This window comes from Kwoniella shandongensis, chromosome 6 (assembly GCF_008629635.2).
Source record: "Kwoniella shandongensis chromosome 6, complete sequence".
Classification (NCBI taxonomy): domain Eukaryota; kingdom Fungi; phylum Basidiomycota; class Tremellomycetes; order Tremellales; family Cryptococcaceae; genus Kwoniella; species Kwoniella shandongensis.
In genome coordinates, this window is record NC_089292.1 from 1,561,657 (window position 1) to 1,580,278 (window position 18,622).

Below are 18,622 nucleotides of genomic sequence, written 5' to 3' on the forward strand. Positions count from 1 at the left end.
GGATCATTAGACACGATGGAGAAATCCAGCCCACCAACCGCCGAGATCGAGATCATCGAGCAGGATGTGAGGGTGCATGAATCGGGCGAAGTGGTGCTCGAACGCAACTTCCGCTTCTTGGATGCGTTAGGGATGGCCTTTGCAATGCTCAACTCTTGGACAGCGATGGCTGCGTCGTGCGTGATCAGCATTTTGTTCACATTGCTTAGCTGACGTCGCTTCCTGCATCCTCTACACCCCCTCACACACACCCTCCCAGGCTGAGCTTGATCCTTCCCTCCGGCGGACCCGTCGCGATGACATGGGGTCTGTGTGTGTCCGCTCTGGGAAGTTTGGCAATGTGCGCGACACTGGCCGAGATATGTCATGTCTATCCGAGTTTAGGAGGACAGTATGATTGGGCGTATCTGTTAGCTCCTGCTGGCTATAGACGTGGTCTGGCTTGGATAGCAGGGTGGATGACGGCGGTGAGTGGGAAGACGGGGGCGCTTTGCACTAGCTGACAAGGCGTCGTGTAGGCTGGATGGGTATCTGTCGCTGCTACGGGTAGGTGATAGCTTCGCAAGGCGTAGCTCAGAAGCTTACCCCCACTGCACAGGTTCAAGTCTCGGCGCAAGCTTCATCATTGGCTTGATCTCACTGTGGAACGAAAACTACGAAACGAAACCTTTCCACACCTTCCTCACCTATCTCGCCTTCACACTCGGTGCTTTCCTACTCAACACGTTCGCCGTCCGTGCGCTTCCAATGATCGATCGTTGCGCAATGATCTGGAGTCTGACGGGTATCGTCACCGTCATCATTGTGATCCTTTCAACGGCCAAGGGCGAATACGAGACTGGCAAGTTTGTATTCACGACGTTTGTCAACGAGACTGGATGGCCGGGTGGGGTCGCGTTCTTGTTGGGTCTACTCCAATCGACATTTGGCTTGACGGGATTTGACGCGATTTCACACATGATTGAAGGTGAGTTTGTTTGTAGACCGTGATAATCTAAGCTGATGCGATTCACAGAAATGCCAAAGTACGTGGCGAGGAAGCATGCTCTGGAGTCCGACTGACATAACGCAGCCCTCGAATGAACGCTCCTCGGATCATGGTATCTGCTGTACTGCTCGGTTCGGTCACCTCGTTCATCTTTATTGTTTGCGTGTTATTCGCAATCAACGACTTTGACGGACTTATCACCAGTGAGTGCGGCGTGATCGACTGAACTAGACGTGGACTGACATTGCAATTCTTTAGCATCGAACGGTGCGTTGCTCGAAGCGTATTATCAAGCAACATCGAGCCGAGCTGGCGCAACAGGTCTCTTGATGTTCAACCTCGTTGGTAAGTGTCCGTTTGATAAAGGTTGACTCATTCGCTGACACTACCCACAGCTATGGCATTTGCGACGCAGGGTCTCATGACGGTGGCTAGTCGTATCGTCATGAGTACTGCTCGAGATGGGTTGTACGGTCCGCTGTCCCCTCATCTCGCACGAGTGCATCCTCGTCTGGCCGTAAGTAACGTGCAGTTGATTGCTTGTCCCGCTCGGCTAATGCTTCAGATAGGTCCCACACTGGAGTCTTGTCTTTGTCGCAATCTGGATTACCATCTTTGGACTGATCTGTGAGTGAAGTGTCTCCAGAATCCAAGCTGATCGATCAGATCTCGGATCTAGTGTCGCCTTGAACGCCATTCTCAGTTCGAGTGTGGTCCTCCTCGAGATCAGCTACGTTATACCTATCACGCTTGTTTTGGTCCGCGGAACCAGAGTGCTTGAACCAGCGGGCTACCCGAAAAGAGTCTTGACAATGGGAAGATTCCGCCGTGAGTGGGCATGCCTCCCGGCTTTGCCATCGCTCGGTCTAACTCTCGTCTCTCAGCCTTCGTCAACGCTTTCGCCTTGATCTTTGCTATTGTGACCATCGTCTTCTTCTGCTTCCCTCCTGCGATTCCAGGTACGTTGGTTTTGCGTTTGCCGTCAGGAGTAAGCTCAAGTCCGCTGCAGTGTCGGGCACGTCGATGAACTACGTAGTGGTCGTGGTTGCATTCGTCACTCTGATGAGTCTGATCTCGTGGATCATATCTGGGAAGAGGCATTATCAAGGGCCCAAGGTCAAGGTGGTTCATGCCGAGTAGCAATATGTACGATTATGTAATAATTTCATCATGCGATCCTTCCAGTGCATATCTTGCATTCGTTTGTATGTCTCGTCAACTTCATCATCTTCCCGCATTCCAAAATCAGTCAATCCTAGCTACGCAGAAGGAATCCCATTCACACGACCTCGATATGCTCGCTCAATCCAAGCGAGTTATCGAGACCGCGCCCATCCGAGGGCTTCTTCCTGGCTCCACTTCCCCGTCCTTTCTCCGCGGAGAAGATCCCCTGAACCCCCCTCCGTCGTTCAAAACCGTTATCGCTTTCACCGGATCGGTCCGCCTCCGACGCGGTCAATGAAGAATCCGTTGATCACATCCGTTTTAGTTGGAGGATCGTCTCGCCACAAGCATGCGGCCAGATTCAGCAGATAACTTGACTTGTGCGCTCTGCATTGGCATCCCTCTCATTCGGAAGTATCGAATTTGATCGACCTCAGCATAACTCCCCAGTCATACACTATCAAGATGTCACCAGTCCGAGTCGAGGAAGAACAACCTACCTGTCTGTTGTACAGAGATCTCCATGGGAAGAAGCCCGAGACTGTCGTCGAGGCGAGAGGATCATACGTCTTTCTAGATGATGGACGAAAGTGAGTCGCAGGAGCATTGCATCGTGTATCGATGCGGTCACTGACCTGCTGCAGGATCCTCGATGCGTGCGCTGGAGCTGCAGTCGCGTCGATCGGTCATGGCGATCAACGTGTTATTCAAGCCGTCGCATCTCAAATGACCACCTTGTCGTACCACCACACTTCACGACTTACCAACCCTGCGGCTGAACGACTCGGTCAAATGCTCGTCGGAAATCGACCCGGTGGCTTATCCCATGCGATCTTCCTTTCATCCGGATCGGAGGCGAACGAGAGTGCAATCAAGTTGGCCAGACAGTTCTTCGTGGAGAAGGGCGAGACGGATAGGGTTCATATCATTAGTCGAAATAACTCGTACCACGGGAATAGTATCGGTTGCGTCTCCTTGACGGGTATTCCAGTGCGTCCATACTATCTCAAACCCCTGATCTGTATGGATCGCTGACTTCTCACAGAGCCGACGTCGTCACTTCGAGCCCATCCTAATGCAGCACACCTCGCGAGTATCTCCGTGCTACCCGTACCGATACAAGACGGATGGAGAGACAGATGAGACGTACGCTCAAAGATTAGGGGACGAGCTGGAGCAGGAGATCTTGCGAGTCGGTCCTGGCAGAGTCGCTGCTTTCTTCGCTGAGACTGGTGAGTCTCTGCATTCGTTCAAATCATGTCCTACTGCTGAACCACACACCGCTACAGTTGGTGGAGCTGCGGCTGGCAACTTGACACCGGTTCCAGGCTACTTTCAAGCGATTCGACGAGTCTGTGACAAGTACGGTGTCTTGCTTGTCCTTGATGAGATCATGTGTGGGATGGGACGTACCGGGAAGATGCACGCGTGGGAGTGGGAAGGTGAGCAGCGACGGGTGTGAGCGCGGCTGACCTTTTCAGGTGTCGTTCCGGATATCCAGACGATCGGAAAGGGTTTGAACGGTGGATATCAAGCACTTTCAGCCGTCCTCATGCAGCAACACGTTGTGGACGGGTTGAAGAGAGGTAGTGGGGCATTCGCCAATGGTCAGACTTTTCAGTGTCATCCTGCTGCCGCTGCTGCTGGTGTCGCGGTTCTCTCCATCTTCGAGAGTGATGACGTTGTTGCCGTTTGTGCTAAACGAGGTGCCGAGGTGAGTTGATGCTCAGTCCGCCTCTTCGTTGTCTATCGCTGATATGTGGTCATTTTTGGCCCAACAGCTCCACAGAAGCTTGATTGAATCACTGGGAGATCACCCCAACGTGGGGGAGATCCGTGGTCGAGGTCTATTCCTCTCTATCGAGTTTGTGAAGGACAAGAACACCAAAGCCACCTTCTCCCAGGGACTTCCTTTAGCTTCAATGCTCGACAATGCGATATTCGATCGGGGAGTCTCAGTTTATTCTGGATTTGGTAAAGGTACAGCGGACGGTGTTGTCGGCGACCATATCTTGTTCTCGCCGCCACTCAATATCTCCTCGAGCGAGATCGAGGAGTTGGTGAAAGCGGTTAAGGAGGGTGTAGATGAGGTGTTCAGCCGTGACGAGGTGCAGAGGGAGTTGGTAGTGTGATTTGTAATACATGCATTGATTATAGACTTGCGCAAGGGCACGCGATCGACCAGGAGATCTGCCGTTTGATTCACTTGAGCACACTGCTGTTGTTGTTCGACGCACATCCGAGGTGTTCGCTTGACACATCGCTTGGCAAGCTCCAGTACAAGCGCTGAATATGCATTCAAAGTGGAATATGCAGAGATACAGGATATGTAATACATGTCATCATCTTCTAGTCTCGAATCATCACCGTATGAACTGGTTTACAAAGTCCGCTCCCAGCCCTATCTTTTCAAAGTGATCCCTCGCCAACTCAATCTTTGAAAACACATCCTCCACTGCCTCCGGCTTACCCATCGGGTCCACGTAGATATACGCCCCCGTCACATGGAACATTGTGATCATCTCCTCGACTCCCTCTGGAACCTCCAACGTGTGGATATCTCCTGGTGGCTCAAATGCGTACGATCCCTCTTCCGCCCACCAATCGTGTTCGAGGTAATGCCATCGACCTTTGAGCGTTGTTGCGTGGACCGGTCCGGCATGTCGATGACGTGAGAGGATACCCGACTTTCGGACTCGAAGAAGGTTGACAAAGTATCCCTGGGATGTGTTGAAGAGGAGAGGACGGAACCAGACGTCTTTGGATTGGGGTACCCATAACCGCTCGTCGGTGTTTTTCATATCGAGCACGTTGAGATGGACGAGATCGTCTGGAACGGCATAGAGTGGGGGGCCTTGATAGGCGACGGCAGAGGTGTCTGTGGGGCGTGTCATTGTGTGTGTGATGTTCGGAGCTGCTTTTCGGTGGCGATGTGAGGAAGTTGAATCTATGCATTGACGATAGTTTGTCCATATATACAGAGTTAGTCGCTCATATCATCGTGGAGATGCAACAAGGAAGTGTTTCGGGCCATACCGAGATCTCGGATCACGCATAGAGAAGACGCATTTGGCCGTTCATTTACCAAGTTACGTATATTCGGCGCTCGCCTTTCCCCACAATCTTTGTTTTTCCTCATTACATCAATTTAAACTCTTTAATCTACCAAACCACAACTCCATGAGCGCCGGTCCAATCCGTAGGACAACGCATGCATGCGTGCAGTGTCGGGAAAGGTGAGTCGGTCTAGTCTAGCGAGACTGCGTCGGCGTGCGCTGAAACCCGATCCGATAGGAAGCAGAAATGTGGAGGTGTTACTTCCCAGGCGACCTGTATCGCTTGTCAGGCCCGAAAGGTCGATTGCTCCTTTGAGGAAGAGGCGAGAGATCCGAGATACAACCCGTACCTGCGCATACAATCGACACGCTCGCCCGATAGGTCGATCCGAGTAGTAGAGCGAGAACGAGAAGCACGTGGAGAGAGCTCTCAGGCGGAGAACGGAAAGGACGCGGAAGAAGTGCAGAATCAGTGAGTGGAGCGCGGTCAACCGGAGCTGACAGATTAGATTACAGCTATTACGAGATGAGATCCAGACGCTCAGAGGTACTCTGATGGATCGTCAAGTGACGCAGATACTCCAAAACACCTCGATACCGGGTCCATCAACTATCTTTCCACCTCCTCCGCAAGAACAACCGGTGCAAACCGACCAGGCTATATTCTCAGACCCTTCCCCAACATACTTTGATCCGTAAGTCCAAGCTTGACGAACCAGGCTGACTTTCAGACCTTCTGCCACCCACTCAGTACCGGCACAATCACTTCCATCCATCCCTCTATCGCACACATCGCCCGATGCTGCGTTCAACGGACCGATGAAGGTCCTGCAAGAGCTGGGAGCGGATGACGCGTTCGACGTGGAGTGCCATGATCCGATAACAAGGCAGATCCTCACACAAGGAGAAGCGAGCGTTGCGTTCAGACTGTGAGTGGCGCGCAGATGAACATGTGCTAAGATGCAGCTTCTTCAACAAATGCCATCTCAACGCGCCGTTCCTCGATTCGCAGTATGATGGGGATTTGCAGTCGGTTCGATCGCGCAACGCTGCGTTGTTCCTCAACATCATCGTGGTCGGAGCGAGGTTCTGGTCACACTCGTCAAAGTGAGTGGTTTGCGTGGCATTTTTGCTGACTGGGCAGACGCGATACATGGCTCCACCCCCGCTATCCCCGCCTCGTCGCTCTCTTAGACCAAGAGATGTCCCGTTTGACACTTCGACCACGTCCTGCGGATATCTGTCTCGAGACCGTCCAAGCGTGGATGATCTACTCTCATTGGATGCCAATCGACACGTCATCGTCGATCAACGGGACCAGCTATCGGTCTAGGTTCACCGAGTCGAGTGTATGGCAATGCTTGGGTCTGGCGATACGTTGGGTGACGTTACTGGGGCTGGACAAGACGGCTCACCTGCCGTTCATCGAAGTCTCCAATACACCGAGTGGCCAGGATGTGAGGAATTACAGGACTATGCTTTACTTGACCGAGAGCGATCATTAGTGAGTACACGTGTGTGACGTGAGCTGAATTTCAGCCTCGCCATGTCCGCGCGTCGACCGCCCACCCTTCTGCCAACGGCCATATACAGCGTGCTTCCTCGCTTCCTTCGTGGGGATTGGGTCAGACCGACCGACAGCCGTCTTGCCTCGCTTATACGAGTCGTCCAAGCTGCACACGTGATGGGAGGAAAAGCAGAGACAGTCGAGAGCTTGGAAGCGTTCAACGAGGATGTCAACGGGGTGGAGCAGAGCTTCCTTTCGTGGTCAGCGGGCATGGAGCCGGGACACGACAGGATGGGCCAGCATTTCCCATTTAGTAAGTGAACGGATTCGAGAAAAGGCTAACCAGTAGCTTCACTACGGTGGTATCGCCTGGCATTCGCGAGCACTCTTCTCCCTCCGCCGGGTAACTGGCGCAACGCCGGAGAAATGCTGCGTCTCAGTGTCGACTGGGCGAGTCAAATGCTGTACCATCTTTCCTCGTCCGCGCCAATGACTTCGAGCCATCTAGGGCTGGGTGTGATTGAAGGGGCACTGGAGCCGGACGAGGGCTTGGTGAAGCTGTTATCTTTCGCGATCGATCAGTACTTTGTCGTGATGTAAGTGCGCTGTATTGACAATGCTGACCAAGCAGAGCCTACACAGCTTCATTTCTGGTGCTGGCCTGGCAGAACGGGGCGATTGATAGTGAGTCGAAGCGTTTGTTCACGCTGACATCAGATCAACTGCAAATGCCCGGCACCAACACGGTCCATCCGTCGACCAACACACAATCCTCCACCCTCTACCACTTGGTCGATCTATCCGCCCGTACCTTACGGCAATGTGCGCCTTCTCATGGACACCCCGCGTCACGCTATGCCCAGTTTCTCGCCGGCATGGCAGGTATCATTGCGGCTGGACCTAATTCAACGCATGCGGGGGTGGCTCAGTCGCAAAATGCTCTGGATGGACAGTTGTGGGATCAGGATTGGTTGACATTATGGCAGAGCTCGGGTCTAGAGCAGGACTGGCTATTTGGACAGATCGAAGAGACATAGCATGCATCATCTCCTCGACTCGTGGTCTACCCTGATCTTGTACAGCCGTCGTGCATCCTAGACGTCAGCTCAAGCTTTCGTTTGGTCAAGCTCACCTTGAGAACATCCAAATCCACGTCGACCACTTTCAGACCCACTTCCTCCCCATCGTATCCTCCGATCTTCCCCTTCAACGGCATCCAGACACCTGATCCACCAATGTAGCCTTCCTTGGCGGGTCCTCCAGCATTGCACATGATCCAAGCGGTCTCCGTCTCGAACGCTCGGGCGTATGAAAGGGTGGATAGAACCTCGGTCTCGTATTTGGGAGGGTTGGCGTGGTGTTTCGTAATTGTCCTGCGAGCGCATCTGTAAGCTTATACCTTTGGGCACTACAATTAACTCACGGAGCACTGTCGTAGCCGATCCAATAAGTCGGAGCGAAGACGATATCCGCTCCGAGGTCTGAGAGAGCTTGTCCAGCGCTTGGATGGGATACATCCCAGCCTGATGACGTGTGAGCAAGACTGTGTATGCGACCCCGTCCCCACTCACAGATCAAGAAGCCACATCTGCCCCATTTCGTATCAAAGACTTGATGTCCCGCTTGACCTGGTGTAAGGTAATCTCTCTCCGGATGCCATAGGTTGCGCTTCACAAACTCGTCGAGAACCTTCCCACTTCCCGCTTCGATGTAGAATGCCGTGTTGAGCAGTTGGGGACTGTGATTCGTCCCAGGGTTCGCCTTGACGTATTCTCGCCATTTGGTGACGTCTTTAGGTGCGTCCGAGAGGAGATGGTCGAAGGGGGAAGTAGGGGGTAGGTCATCACACACTGAATGGATGATAGTGCCGACGATGGACACGTTGTGCTCTTTCGCCAGGTGGGAGAGGTACGCGATGAGATGTGGAGATGGGTAGGTGAGGTACTAATCATCAGCACGATCCATTGAGAGGGTAAACTCACCTGACGACCTTCATCCACCAATCCTTGTAAGAAGTACTCCGGGAAGACAACTACGTCCGCTTTTTCCTTTGACGCTTTCTCCACCCATCCTCGCGCGTCGATCAAATTGCGCTCAAGCACGTTGAAGATATCATCGTCGTCTTTCGCAGGTCCGGTAGGTGCGACCACAGGACATGTTTGAGCGAGTGCGATGCGGATTTGTGACATTATCAATGTGGAATGTGGATGTATGATTGGGAGGATGTTGAGAAGAGGATACAAAGTAAAATGTAATCTCAGGTAATCTATCTAAGCGGAAGATGGAATGGACGGTTCGGACCGGCGGCTTTCCGACATTCATTCTGGGTGACTACACCAGTATAATCTCGTGGATTGAACGCGTCCTAAACTTCTAAACTTGGTCAATTGGTCGGGTGCAACTCATGCAGCAGGATCACGTCGGCAGGAATGACATACATATAAGTACATATGCGCACGTACTACCTAAAAGACAAGAAGAGCCCAAGAATCCACCTGAACCGTGCCCAAAAGCCTGTATCACGAACTCCCCCTCGTTCTCCGATCCTCCCAGTTGATCTCCAAATCCACCCATCAACTATCTCAAATCCAGCTCGTTTAGTTTTGTGAGGGGTAGATACCGTAAAGACTGATGATGTAGTTGAGAGTGGTGTATGGCGGCAACGGCAGGACGCCACTGCCATCGACGGGGAGACTCGCGAAGATTGGTTCCCCTTGACCGGCCGCATCGATGTTGACTGATCCGGCAGGAGTAGATACGAATGAGCCAGATCCGCCGGCAAGAGGGACACTAGGAGCTGAAGAGCCAGGAGGTGCAAAGATGTTGGCGCCGCCTGTCCCACTGGCAGACCCTTGAGACAAGGAGCCGCCGGGTTGGGGGACAGCCTTGCCTGCCGCTTGGACCACTTCGATCTCGGTTCGGAACTTTCCTTCGCTTTGCATACCGGTAAAGGTGGCCGAGTGAGTGTGAGGAGGGAGATTTTCGGGTCTCAGGAAGATTGGTCCTTGAGCAGCACCTCGGATGGGGATAGTTGTCTCTCCAGCTGCTCCTCCTACTTCACCGAGATTGTGACCGGCGCCTGCGCCCAATGGGAACCTCCCAACGAGGTCTGGAAGTGCAAAGGTGGTTTGACCATCGCCGCCGTACGTGGTTCCGATGAGAGAGAAAAGGGTTTCAAACTCGCTGATCTGTAACAGTGCGCCGTCACAGAATGCCCAGCCATTGGGTGCGAAATTCATCGGCCATATCATGATCGAGCCGACAAAAGTGTCTTGAGCGAGCACGCTGTTGAGCCAGACGCTCGAGAAAAGGAGGTGGATGAAGATGCTGAGTTTGCCCATGGTGGATGAGTTGTTGGTGTGTTGATGTGTTGTCGTGTTCGGATGAGGAAGGGAGGAGTTGTTAGACATGGTCCGGAATGTCTCTCTATTTAAGCGAAACAGACAGAGGGATGAACATGGACCGACGAGGATTGTTGTTGTGAACTTGGACTCTGCGGTGCTCGTCTGATGGTACTCGTTTGTTTACTCGTTTGCCAAGAGATGACAACCGGCGTGCTGTTGATTCAATTAAGCCAGAGCGTGCATTCCGGTTGGAGAGCCGAATAGGCTGCATCAAACTGTATCGACGATGTGCCCGTGTTTGGGTTGTTGACATTGATACAAAAAGACATGCTGATCAGGACATCTAAACATCTCGAGTTTATGGTTCATATTATTACGAAAATGTACCTCGTACCTGATCTTTTGGAATCTCCCATCGGATGGACAATTCTCTCCCTCTTGGTGTGTCACCTCAATGAATCGTGAGTGCCTAGAGACCCAGATGACAGACCAGATTCCAAACAACAACAGACTGGCCGACGGGGTACGCAGAGATCCGATTTGTGACAGGGCGGAGATGACTTATACATGTTCAAGCTGGATGGGATTTGGTCACCTCGAGCGGGGTATATCCCGGAGCAGTGAGCACAACAGACAAGTAGGGACGAAGCTTAAACAGCCACATACAATAAACAAACATCATCTATGGATGCGATCCGTGATATACATAACAACCGACATGCTGTCTCTTAGAAACTTTTGGACCCCAACGATCATTCTCAAACGCTTTCCAACCAACGACCCACTGTCTTTACTGCGACTCACGACTTCTACAAGATGATACGACCCGTTGCGACTCTCGCCTTGACCCTCCTCGTCTCGCAATTCACTACTCTCGTCCTCGCCCAAACCGTAGGGAGCACGGGCGGAGATTTGACTTACAACTGTCCTACTCGAGAGACTATCGATACCGCCTACTCAAACTACTGTGAGCATCAGAGCGATGTCTCCCCTTCATCCTGACTCAGCACTGAATACCATCCTCTTTCTCTAGGTCCTGGACAATCTCGAAGTGGCCTCGCAACCCTTGACGCCACCACCTCGTTCACGGGATACGACAACGCCCCGAACAACTACCAGACCAACGCAGGCGGTTTCGAGTTGCAATGCAACTACAACAATCAAGGTGTAAGTCGGTCGTCGGAGCTCGGGCCAAACTTCGTGCAGCTCACTCTTTGTCACAGGATACATTCGGCTGTCTCTACGTCGCGGGAGGAGGTGTAAGTTTTGCGTCATTCGTTCGCTTCGTCCATGGACGCTGACGTCCTCCACGCTCATAGCAATCCCTCACGCCTGGCGAGGACAACTCTGACGAATGCCCCGACGTCTCCGCCGCTGTACCCCAACCGTCCCCCGGAGTCAATTATCGACGAAGGGCACAAACCCAACGAAGAGCCTTTGTCGGTCCAGGTGAGTCACTGCGCGTCGTCGGATGACTGGGAATGTACTGACACTGATTACCCGTGTTAGCCCCAGCATTTGTCTGCCCCTTCAACAGCAATAACCCGGATGTCTATGTCAACGGTGTGGAGGTTGACACCGGCACTTACGCTGTCAACAATGGCGATGCTGCTGGCTACGCAGTGAACTCCGATCAGGTCTTCTACGGGTGCGGGATTTCCACCGATGTCACATGCTATTATGTTCAGAGCGTGAGTACTTACCGTATCATACAGTGCTAAGTGTAGGGGCTGACGTCGTATCTCCCGTGCAGAACGACGGCGATTTGCTCTTCGCCGGATCGAACGTTGCCGCAGCCGAAGGCGACTGTCCTCAAACTCTTTGCACCGCCATCAACGGTGCTGGTGCCAACGTCCGACGCGGAATCTACCTTGAGGAAAGCGCTGTAAGGTACCAGAAACGACAGGTGAACACCAATAAACTGAGGATGAAGTACAGGAGGGCTCTCAACGCGAGGAGGCCGTAGGGGGGATTTTATATACACGAACGAGCTACTAATACAACGGACAATTGAACGATCTTTCTTATTCTTGGGTATCTAGGGATATGCACTCTTGGAGTCTCGGACGACGTTTTTTTCGCACAGCAGCGAGTGAGACGACACAGAGGCGGGTGTGGTCAGGTTCACAGCAAATGGACACACTGATCAGGCAACACGAGATAAGATAACGCAGTTTTCAACCACGCCGCGTCGTCAACTTGACTTTTCATCCTTGGTTCTTCTTTCTTGTCCACCACATCATCCTATACCTACTTGTTCATCCCACTTCTTGCCTCCAACGTGTCCCTTTTTGCTTGAAAAGATATCAAGCAATGAACTGCGATGACTCAATGCGACAAACCACATGCGAACCCCTTGTACCTCCGTTCGCCCATCCTCTAATCAATGACTCATGTCGACATCCCTCGCTTCCACTTTATCGATCGTTCGTCGGGTGTTTCGACAAGTCATCAAGTTGAGACGGACCTGTTTGAAGATTGAGTGAGAAGTTAGAGGCTTGAACACTGGACGGAATGCATGCCTGGTGAGTACTGAATCGTCTCGACCTCGGATCGCGTCTTCTCTTATCACTTTTATCCTCCTGATCCTCGTTGTTTATCGCAATTCGTTCCCTCTTCGCTCCTGACTTCTTCTCGTCACCTCCGATGAGGTTTCCCCCTTCCATCTACTCGCCAAAATATAAAACTTATCCCTCAACTGCCTCTTCCTCTTTCACACATCTCAGACTCAGCTTTCATATCCTCTCTTAATCTATACCTCTCTGGGTTTGGTGACCTCTATCGTCGGAAGGTGTATACCTTTCGTTCCATTTCACGAGCTACTTAGGAGGTGTCCCTTACTTCTGTCATGTCCGAACAAACGCTGATACCCAAGCACTGGCAGGGTAGGAGCCGCCTTCTCTATTCGATGTCATAGCATCTCGGGCGGCAGACAAGATATCCACTACCTCCTCGTCGTGTGAGTGTCTATCATACCATCGACAGACCATCACCGACAAAGTTGGTCGCCATCTTCACAGCCCCCGAACGCAAACGATGCTCGGCCTTCTTGCCGTGTACTGGCCTGAACGACCTCCCGCTCTCGCACACCACACGTTGATCTGAACCGCTCAGACCATTCCAACCACATCTGCATCCACAAGGCTTCAACAGTCCTCCCAAGTCCAGTACCTCCGAGACCAGGGACCCTCCAGCAATTTCATATGCCGAGGAGGACCTTCACAACCTGCTGGTTGAGCTGCGAACGTACCGATGTTGGACACGAAGTGAGAGGGAGTCGTAGAACAAAAGCTACATGAGGTTGAGATGATAGGACCACATTGCAAGGTTGGTGAGGGAGCTCGTGGAGAAGTCAACGAGGGTAAGCGAGAGTGGGTGGTGGACGATGCGTTGAGCAGATTGGCGGGATTGGCGTGAGATCAGAAGAGAAGCAATCGGAGTATCCGCGCGATTCAGCGTTGCTTGAGCGACGAATAGGACGCGCCATCCTAGAATCTAGGGAATCAGGTCGACGAGGAGAAGGAGGAAAGGCTCAACACCTAGAGACCCGGGAGAAACGAAGGGTCCAGGCCGAGAAGAGAAGGAAAGGTGGGTCGATCAGCTTGATGATGTGTTGACGGTTCACAGGGGAGTCATCGATTGAGTGAACCCCTCCGTCTCTCCAGTCCACCTGCCCTTCCGACACCAGCCGTTCATTCAGCCCAATTCGCTCACGCAGAAGCACCCAGCGCTCGACAGTCTCCCACTCGCCATGCCTCCATGATCTTCCCTTGAGCTTCAGGTACGAGAGAACTCGCATCTTGGAATCCTGCGATTCAGCCGACTTCCGCTTCCTCGGGCAATGGGTGCGGCGCCGATTTCTCGATCAGTCATCAGTCGCCACTGCTGCACCTCTCGCCAATCCCAACGTCGCTTCGTCCCCATAGGACCCTTTTCGAGCTCCCCGACCCGTACTTCGCTTGAAAACAACACTCCGCACCTGCTGTCACAATCACTCTCGCTATCGGTCCCGCCGGCCCACCTGTACCTGCGATTGATCCAATCTCATCGCCTCATAATAGTGATGTATCATACCGTTCCTGCCAAGAGAGCGTGAGCTATCAGGCGTTTTTCCAAGGGACAAAACCGACATGGACTCAACCCCCCGAACTGAGCGAGTACGATTCAGCTGCCGGTGACTCGCAGGTCAAGCCTGGACACAACGTCTGCACGCATTCAACGGGCCCCTAGGCTCAGCTGGACATGGAGGGGGAAAATTGGGTGAGCTGCAGCTTTTCATAATGACTACCGCCAAGATTACACAGTGAACTTACTTGTTAACGTCCACAGCAGAGATGTCGCTGGTTCCGCACCACCCGCCAAGCAATCCCGTCGATGCCCTGTGCTTCTACTTGCCTACTCACCTCAACCCACCTTGACCACCCCCTCGAATCACATGCAGCTTCCAGTTTAAAGCCCTCCAGATCCGCGACTTCCCCTTAATCCAAATCCACACGTCGATCTCTGACAATTTCACCGACTTCGCCCACTCTTCACACTTGACCGGATGAGGTCACACCGCCATGACGCATGGGGAAGGACGTAGGATGTTGAGAAGACACGCGGGCTAGAAGTTCGGGACAAAGCATGGGCCCACACGGTTCGCGTTAGAGGTTAGGGGGTTAGAATGGTTAGGGGCGAGAGGGATATATTCCTACGGGGGCGACCGCGGGGTCCAGGAGGGTTTCGTGAATGTGTAGGTGGCAAACGGTTTCAGGTTGAGTCGTCGTTGAGTGGATATCTACATGCATGCATCTCATGCTTCCAGCTCGTCCGCCGCATCCGCTGGGTGCAAGACCCTCGCGGATGATTTTGTTGATCCCTTGTGATGCATGCAGTGAAGAACGATTTCATCTCATTACAGGCAGAAGCCACGCGGCGTGAGAGATCAGGCGGTGGCAGGCTAGGCGAGTAGCGATGAGATGACCACGGCATGAGACCACCTTGAGACGTTAGTGTATAGCTCTGCGCGGCAGCGGGCGCCATCTGGACAGGAGTAGATTGTGGGAGAGATGAGAAGTAAGTGACCATGTCGGACGGCTGTGGTACTTAATAAGCCGGTCCTTCCGCCCACCCAACTGCGTCACAATGCCCCGCCGTTATGCCCGATAACGAGGAACATAGACATACATGAGTGCATATCCACGACCACAAACAGCACCCGCAGCATCCGCCTGGCCGATAGACCTCCAGGAGATGATGTTCCACGCGAATACGTACATAGTCTCGCCTTCCCTTCGTGGAATCTGGCGACCACCTGTCCTCCAGCGTGTTGCTTCTTTCTGCACACTCCGCGCTTCTTCTTGTTCGTGCGACGTCCGTCAACGTTCTCAGGCGGGACCTTGTTTGTGAACTTGCGCTGGGTGAGGATGGAGTAGGGGATGCATCGAAGGAGGAAAACACGTAAACTATGCGATGGAGGATAGTCAGCTCTCTACCGCGGGAAAGATCTTAAGTGGAAGCAGCATAGGCAGATAGAGCGCCTCTCTCGGGAGATGAATATGGGTTCAAAGCACGAGAGGTTAAACGAAAAGACGAAGGGCCCGGCATTAAAAACCAAGCATCTACTCACTCATGCCGCCCGTTCTCCCAAAACGATCTCGACATCGAGGAACGGCGTGCTCGGTGGGAAGTTTGTAGCGAGTTATCAGGAAGTGTATAGACAGATGGAGGTGTTTGTCAGAAGGAAAGAGTGCACGCTGCGATCAAGGCTTGTCGTCAGCTTACCTGCTCCAGGACCCAGTGGATATCGACAAACTTGATCAAGAAGCGAGAGACGAATCAGTGTAGGCAAGAGGTAGAGTCAGATAGGCGGATGAAGCGGAGATGAGTTATGCGAGACGTGAAGAGGACGTGTTGGGGAGTCGCATGAAGCCAACAGGATTGAGGGAAGTCACACGCTAGGAACCGAAGCAGATCCAGCGGCGACTCACCAGATAATCTTCCCCAGTCTCTTCAGTCCACTTCGTTCCCGTCGTCTTTATCGTCCGCGTCGTCTCCAGGTAGATTCCTGCTCGTCGATCTTGCCGTTTGGGAGGAGTTCACCAACGACATAAGTCGAGATTTCGAGATGTCGATGTCAAAGCAAGTAGGTGAAGTCGTGGGTGGACTCGATCGTGGACCGAAGGCTGGTACAGCGGAGAGGGATGTGAAGCGGAAGTAAGACCATGATTAAGCGTGTACGGGGAGGACTACGGGGAGGAGAGACAGAAGCTTGGAGTGAGATGATGTGTGATTGGCACCACCAGGCGCAAGCGGGGTTGAATTGAAGCTGTCCGTTCGGTCAATCAGCTCAACGAAGACGAAGGGGGGCATGCCATGCCGAACGGGTCCCAGGAAGATGAAATATGACCATTAGCTCACCCGTACATAGTCAGATGAGGGACATACACGAACTGCACAGCGCGTCAGCAAAAATATAGATTCAACTCGAATCTTTGTTTGGCAACTCACGTTCTCCGCCTGCGAACGAGGCTCAGCCCCACGACTAAGCCCGAGACTTTTCCCTCTTGCTGAGAGCTCTGCAAGCGTCCGCCGCATCCGCCGCATCCGCCCCGTCAGACTGCTCGATTGCGGGTCATCGTGAGTGAGTATCGTTTCGATCAGGATATGGTGAGGTGTTCTCGCTACAGGAGCCTGGATACACATTGATCAGCTGGAATCACGCCGAAGTCAAGATGGACGAAGCGAAGGAAGAGGCTCGCGGATGGTTGTAGAACTTACTACTTCGATTAAGTAGACGTGCAGCACCAGGGTTGGTGAGGAGAAGTCAAGGAGAAGGTAGAGAAGAGATGCGTTGCAGTATCACCCTTTGGCGAGTTGCCTGCAGGGCGAAAGCAAACTGTAAGCGGTGCGAAGAGGATCAAGTTGATGCTAGGGTATAAGGACCTACTCTTTGGATATAATCAACTGGCACCGAGTCTCCCCTAGCACTCCGCTCTATTCTGATCCTATGTCCCCGCCTCGCCCTTCTCGCAATGGCCAAGTTCACCTCTTTGAAGGTCCACGTCGTTGTATAATGTTCCGCACGCAACGTCGAGCTCGGGAACGATGCATTTCATGAGTTTGCGCTCGAGTATATCTTGACGCTGAACGATTGCGGTCCGAAGTACAGTCGATCCAGTTGCTGACTCCACCGTGATATGTCGAGGAGATGCGATACCATATGCAACGTAAAACGTCGTGATCGGCTACCCCTTCGTCGTTAGAAAGTAGCGACTCACCGTAGAGAGACGCGACGGCCTGTGGTGCTCCGCGCTCGACCTCCACTTTAAAGGTCCACCCTCCGAGATTTACACCATACCCGGTCCTATTCCCATTCCTTCTTCCTTCTTCCTCTTTCATAGTGTGTCAGCATCTCGTATACGCCGCCGTAGCCATCATCCGCAGCACCCGCCAAGATGTCTCTGTCAATGGACGCTCACCCCAGATCGAGTTATTTCGTCACGCATAGGAACGGCACGTTCAGGTGGGTCCCTCGCCAAAGTGCTTTCCTCGTATTTCGCCAAAGGGCATTCTTGGGTTTATTGCAATAAGAGCTCTGCAAAGACGACAGACAGCTGACTTTAAATCACCCTTAATGCTTTCCCACTCACCTGCAATCACGTTTGACGCGTCGCCCGACGACCTCGCATCGCCCCAATACCCATATCACGCGCCTTTCCTCCTTTCCTTCATCGCCAACGACCTCAGCTACAAGGATGTGCGATGCAATCACTGCCGACAGACCCATCAGCAATGCACATTTCACAAAATCCCTGACGAAGAAGAGTTCGATGGGATCGTTTCCTTCTCCAAGCAAACTTGTATCGCCTGCAGCAAGTCCCCCGAGACACAATTCTGCAGTTATAGACTGGTCGACATTCGAATCGAAGTTGGCGGTCGTCTCCGGTTCGGTATAGCTGGATATACATTCATCAGCTTCAAGTACATCGCGGATGTGGAGGAATGGTGGCTAGACTGGAAGGCATTCGACAGGATCGCACAATCAGTCTGGAGGTGGTTGCGGGGAATAGAGGAAGCTGGTGGAGTTGTGCCGTTTCAGGTGGTTCCCGCGGTGTCAGAGGTGGGAAGTGAGGTCACCCATGTGAGTGCGCGTTACGTCGTCCTACCTCGTACACTGACGCGGAGACCAGATGTCGGACGCCTCTTCGAGTTCGTCGATGGATACGGGATCGTCCGAGGGCGAATCAGCGTGGTGAGTCGATCACTTCTAGTAGCTAGAATCGCGCTCAATCCTGCGGGTTAGATCCAAGTCAATCACAGGAATCAACATCGACTCACGCGTGTATATCAGCTTGCCTCGTTGTGTCTGCGATTAGTATAGTACATCAGTAACGTCGTCAGCTGCTGTGGGATCGTTAGAGTAAGTTGATGTCATGCAACGCGTTGTAGATGTGAGAACGAGACGATAGCATGTCCATAATAAGCAGAGATTTATAAAGGGAGGGAAAAAAGCTTCGCGATCGAGAAGCTAATATATGTGCACTGGCGAGGGAGCGCGAAGTTCATAGAAGGAGTCAGC

The 18,622-nt window shown here is 52.7% G+C and overlaps 10 protein-coding genes across 10 annotated transcripts; 6 read left to right on the forward strand and 4 right to left on the reverse strand.

The window, feature by feature from the left end:
• Positions 1-15: 15 nt before the first annotated feature.
• On the forward strand, positions 16-2,128 carry CI109_103862 (uncharacterized protein; the record flags this gene model as incomplete). The annotated part of the gene is made up of 12 exons (XM_065967381.1): positions 16-176; positions 260-467; positions 519-546; positions 599-967; positions 1,016-1,025; positions 1,073-1,191; positions 1,247-1,333; positions 1,384-1,505; positions 1,558-1,619; positions 1,668-1,816; positions 1,873-1,947; positions 1,998-2,128. 12 exons carry the CDS (start codon positions 16-18, stop codon positions 2,126-2,128), a joined length of 1,521 nt encoding a protein of 506 aa, XP_065823453.1.
• A 489-nt stretch (positions 2,129-2,617) lies between these two features.
• CI109_103863 (uncharacterized protein) lies at positions 2,618-4,284 on the forward strand (the record flags this gene model as incomplete). Its single annotated transcript, XM_065967382.1, has 6 exons — positions 2,618-2,742; positions 2,797-3,142; positions 3,198-3,384; positions 3,442-3,594; positions 3,697-3,866; positions 3,934-4,284. 6 exons carry the CDS (start codon positions 2,618-2,620, stop codon positions 4,282-4,284), a joined length of 1,332 nt encoding a protein of 443 aa, XP_065823454.1.
• Positions 4,285-4,515: 231 nt separating this feature from the next.
• On the reverse strand, positions 4,516-5,046 carry CI109_103864 (uncharacterized protein; the record flags this gene model as incomplete). The annotated part of the gene is made up of 1 exon (XM_032001637.1): positions 4,516-5,046. One exon carries the CDS (start codon positions 5,044-5,046, stop codon positions 4,516-4,518), a length of 531 nt encoding a protein of 176 aa, XP_031863800.1.
• A 286-nt stretch (positions 5,047-5,332) lies between these two features.
• On the forward strand, positions 5,333-6,713 carry CI109_103865 (uncharacterized protein; the record flags this gene model as incomplete). The annotated part of the gene is made up of 4 exons (XM_065967383.1): positions 5,333-5,388; positions 5,447-5,680; positions 5,940-6,137; positions 6,353-6,713. 4 exons carry the CDS (start codon positions 5,333-5,335, stop codon positions 6,711-6,713), a joined length of 849 nt encoding a protein of 282 aa, XP_065823455.1.
• A 41-nt stretch (positions 6,714-6,754) lies between these two features.
• On the forward strand, positions 6,755-7,315 carry CI109_103866 (uncharacterized protein; the record flags this gene model as incomplete). Its single annotated transcript, XM_065967384.1, has 2 exons — positions 6,755-7,028; positions 7,224-7,315. The coding sequence occupies 2 exons, from the start codon at positions 6,755-6,757 to the stop codon at positions 7,313-7,315; spliced, it is 366 nt and encodes a 121-aa protein (XP_065823456.1).
• A 128-nt stretch (positions 7,316-7,443) lies between these two features.
• CI109_103867 (uncharacterized protein) lies at positions 7,444-7,752 on the forward strand (the record flags this gene model as incomplete). Its single annotated transcript, XM_065967385.1, has 1 exon — positions 7,444-7,752. One exon carries the CDS (start codon positions 7,444-7,446, stop codon positions 7,750-7,752), a length of 309 nt encoding a protein of 102 aa, XP_065823457.1.
• Positions 7,753-7,778: 26 nt separating this feature from the next.
• Positions 7,779-8,904, reverse strand: CI109_103868 (uncharacterized protein; the record flags this gene model as incomplete). The annotated part of the gene is made up of 4 exons (XM_065967386.1): positions 7,779-8,088; positions 8,139-8,238; positions 8,287-8,659; positions 8,716-8,904. The coding sequence occupies 4 exons, from the start codon at positions 8,902-8,904 to the stop codon at positions 7,779-7,781; spliced, it is 972 nt and encodes a 323-aa protein (XP_065823458.1).
• A 408-nt stretch (positions 8,905-9,312) lies between these two features.
• On the reverse strand, positions 9,313-10,056 carry CI109_103869 (uncharacterized protein; the record flags this gene model as incomplete). The annotated part of the gene is made up of 1 exon (XM_032001634.2): positions 9,313-10,056. One exon carries the CDS (start codon positions 10,054-10,056, stop codon positions 9,313-9,315), a length of 744 nt encoding a protein of 247 aa, XP_031863797.2.
• Positions 10,057-10,513: 457 nt separating this feature from the next.
• Positions 10,514-12,025, forward strand: CI109_103870 (uncharacterized protein; the record flags this gene model as incomplete). Its single annotated transcript, XM_032001633.2, has 8 exons — positions 10,514-10,520; positions 10,636-10,679; positions 10,792-11,026; positions 11,093-11,226; positions 11,283-11,318; positions 11,379-11,508; positions 11,569-11,750; positions 11,813-12,025. 8 exons carry the CDS (start codon positions 10,514-10,516, stop codon positions 12,023-12,025), a joined length of 981 nt encoding a protein of 326 aa, XP_031863796.2.
• A 4,244-nt stretch (positions 12,026-16,269) lies between these two features.
• Positions 16,270-16,746, reverse strand: CI109_103871 (uncharacterized protein; the record flags this gene model as incomplete). The annotated part of the gene is made up of 3 exons (XM_065967387.1): positions 16,270-16,369; positions 16,462-16,493; positions 16,552-16,746. The coding sequence occupies 3 exons, from the start codon at positions 16,744-16,746 to the stop codon at positions 16,270-16,272; spliced, it is 327 nt and encodes a 108-aa protein (XP_065823459.1).
• Between the last annotated feature and the right edge of the window lie 1,876 nt (positions 16,747-18,622).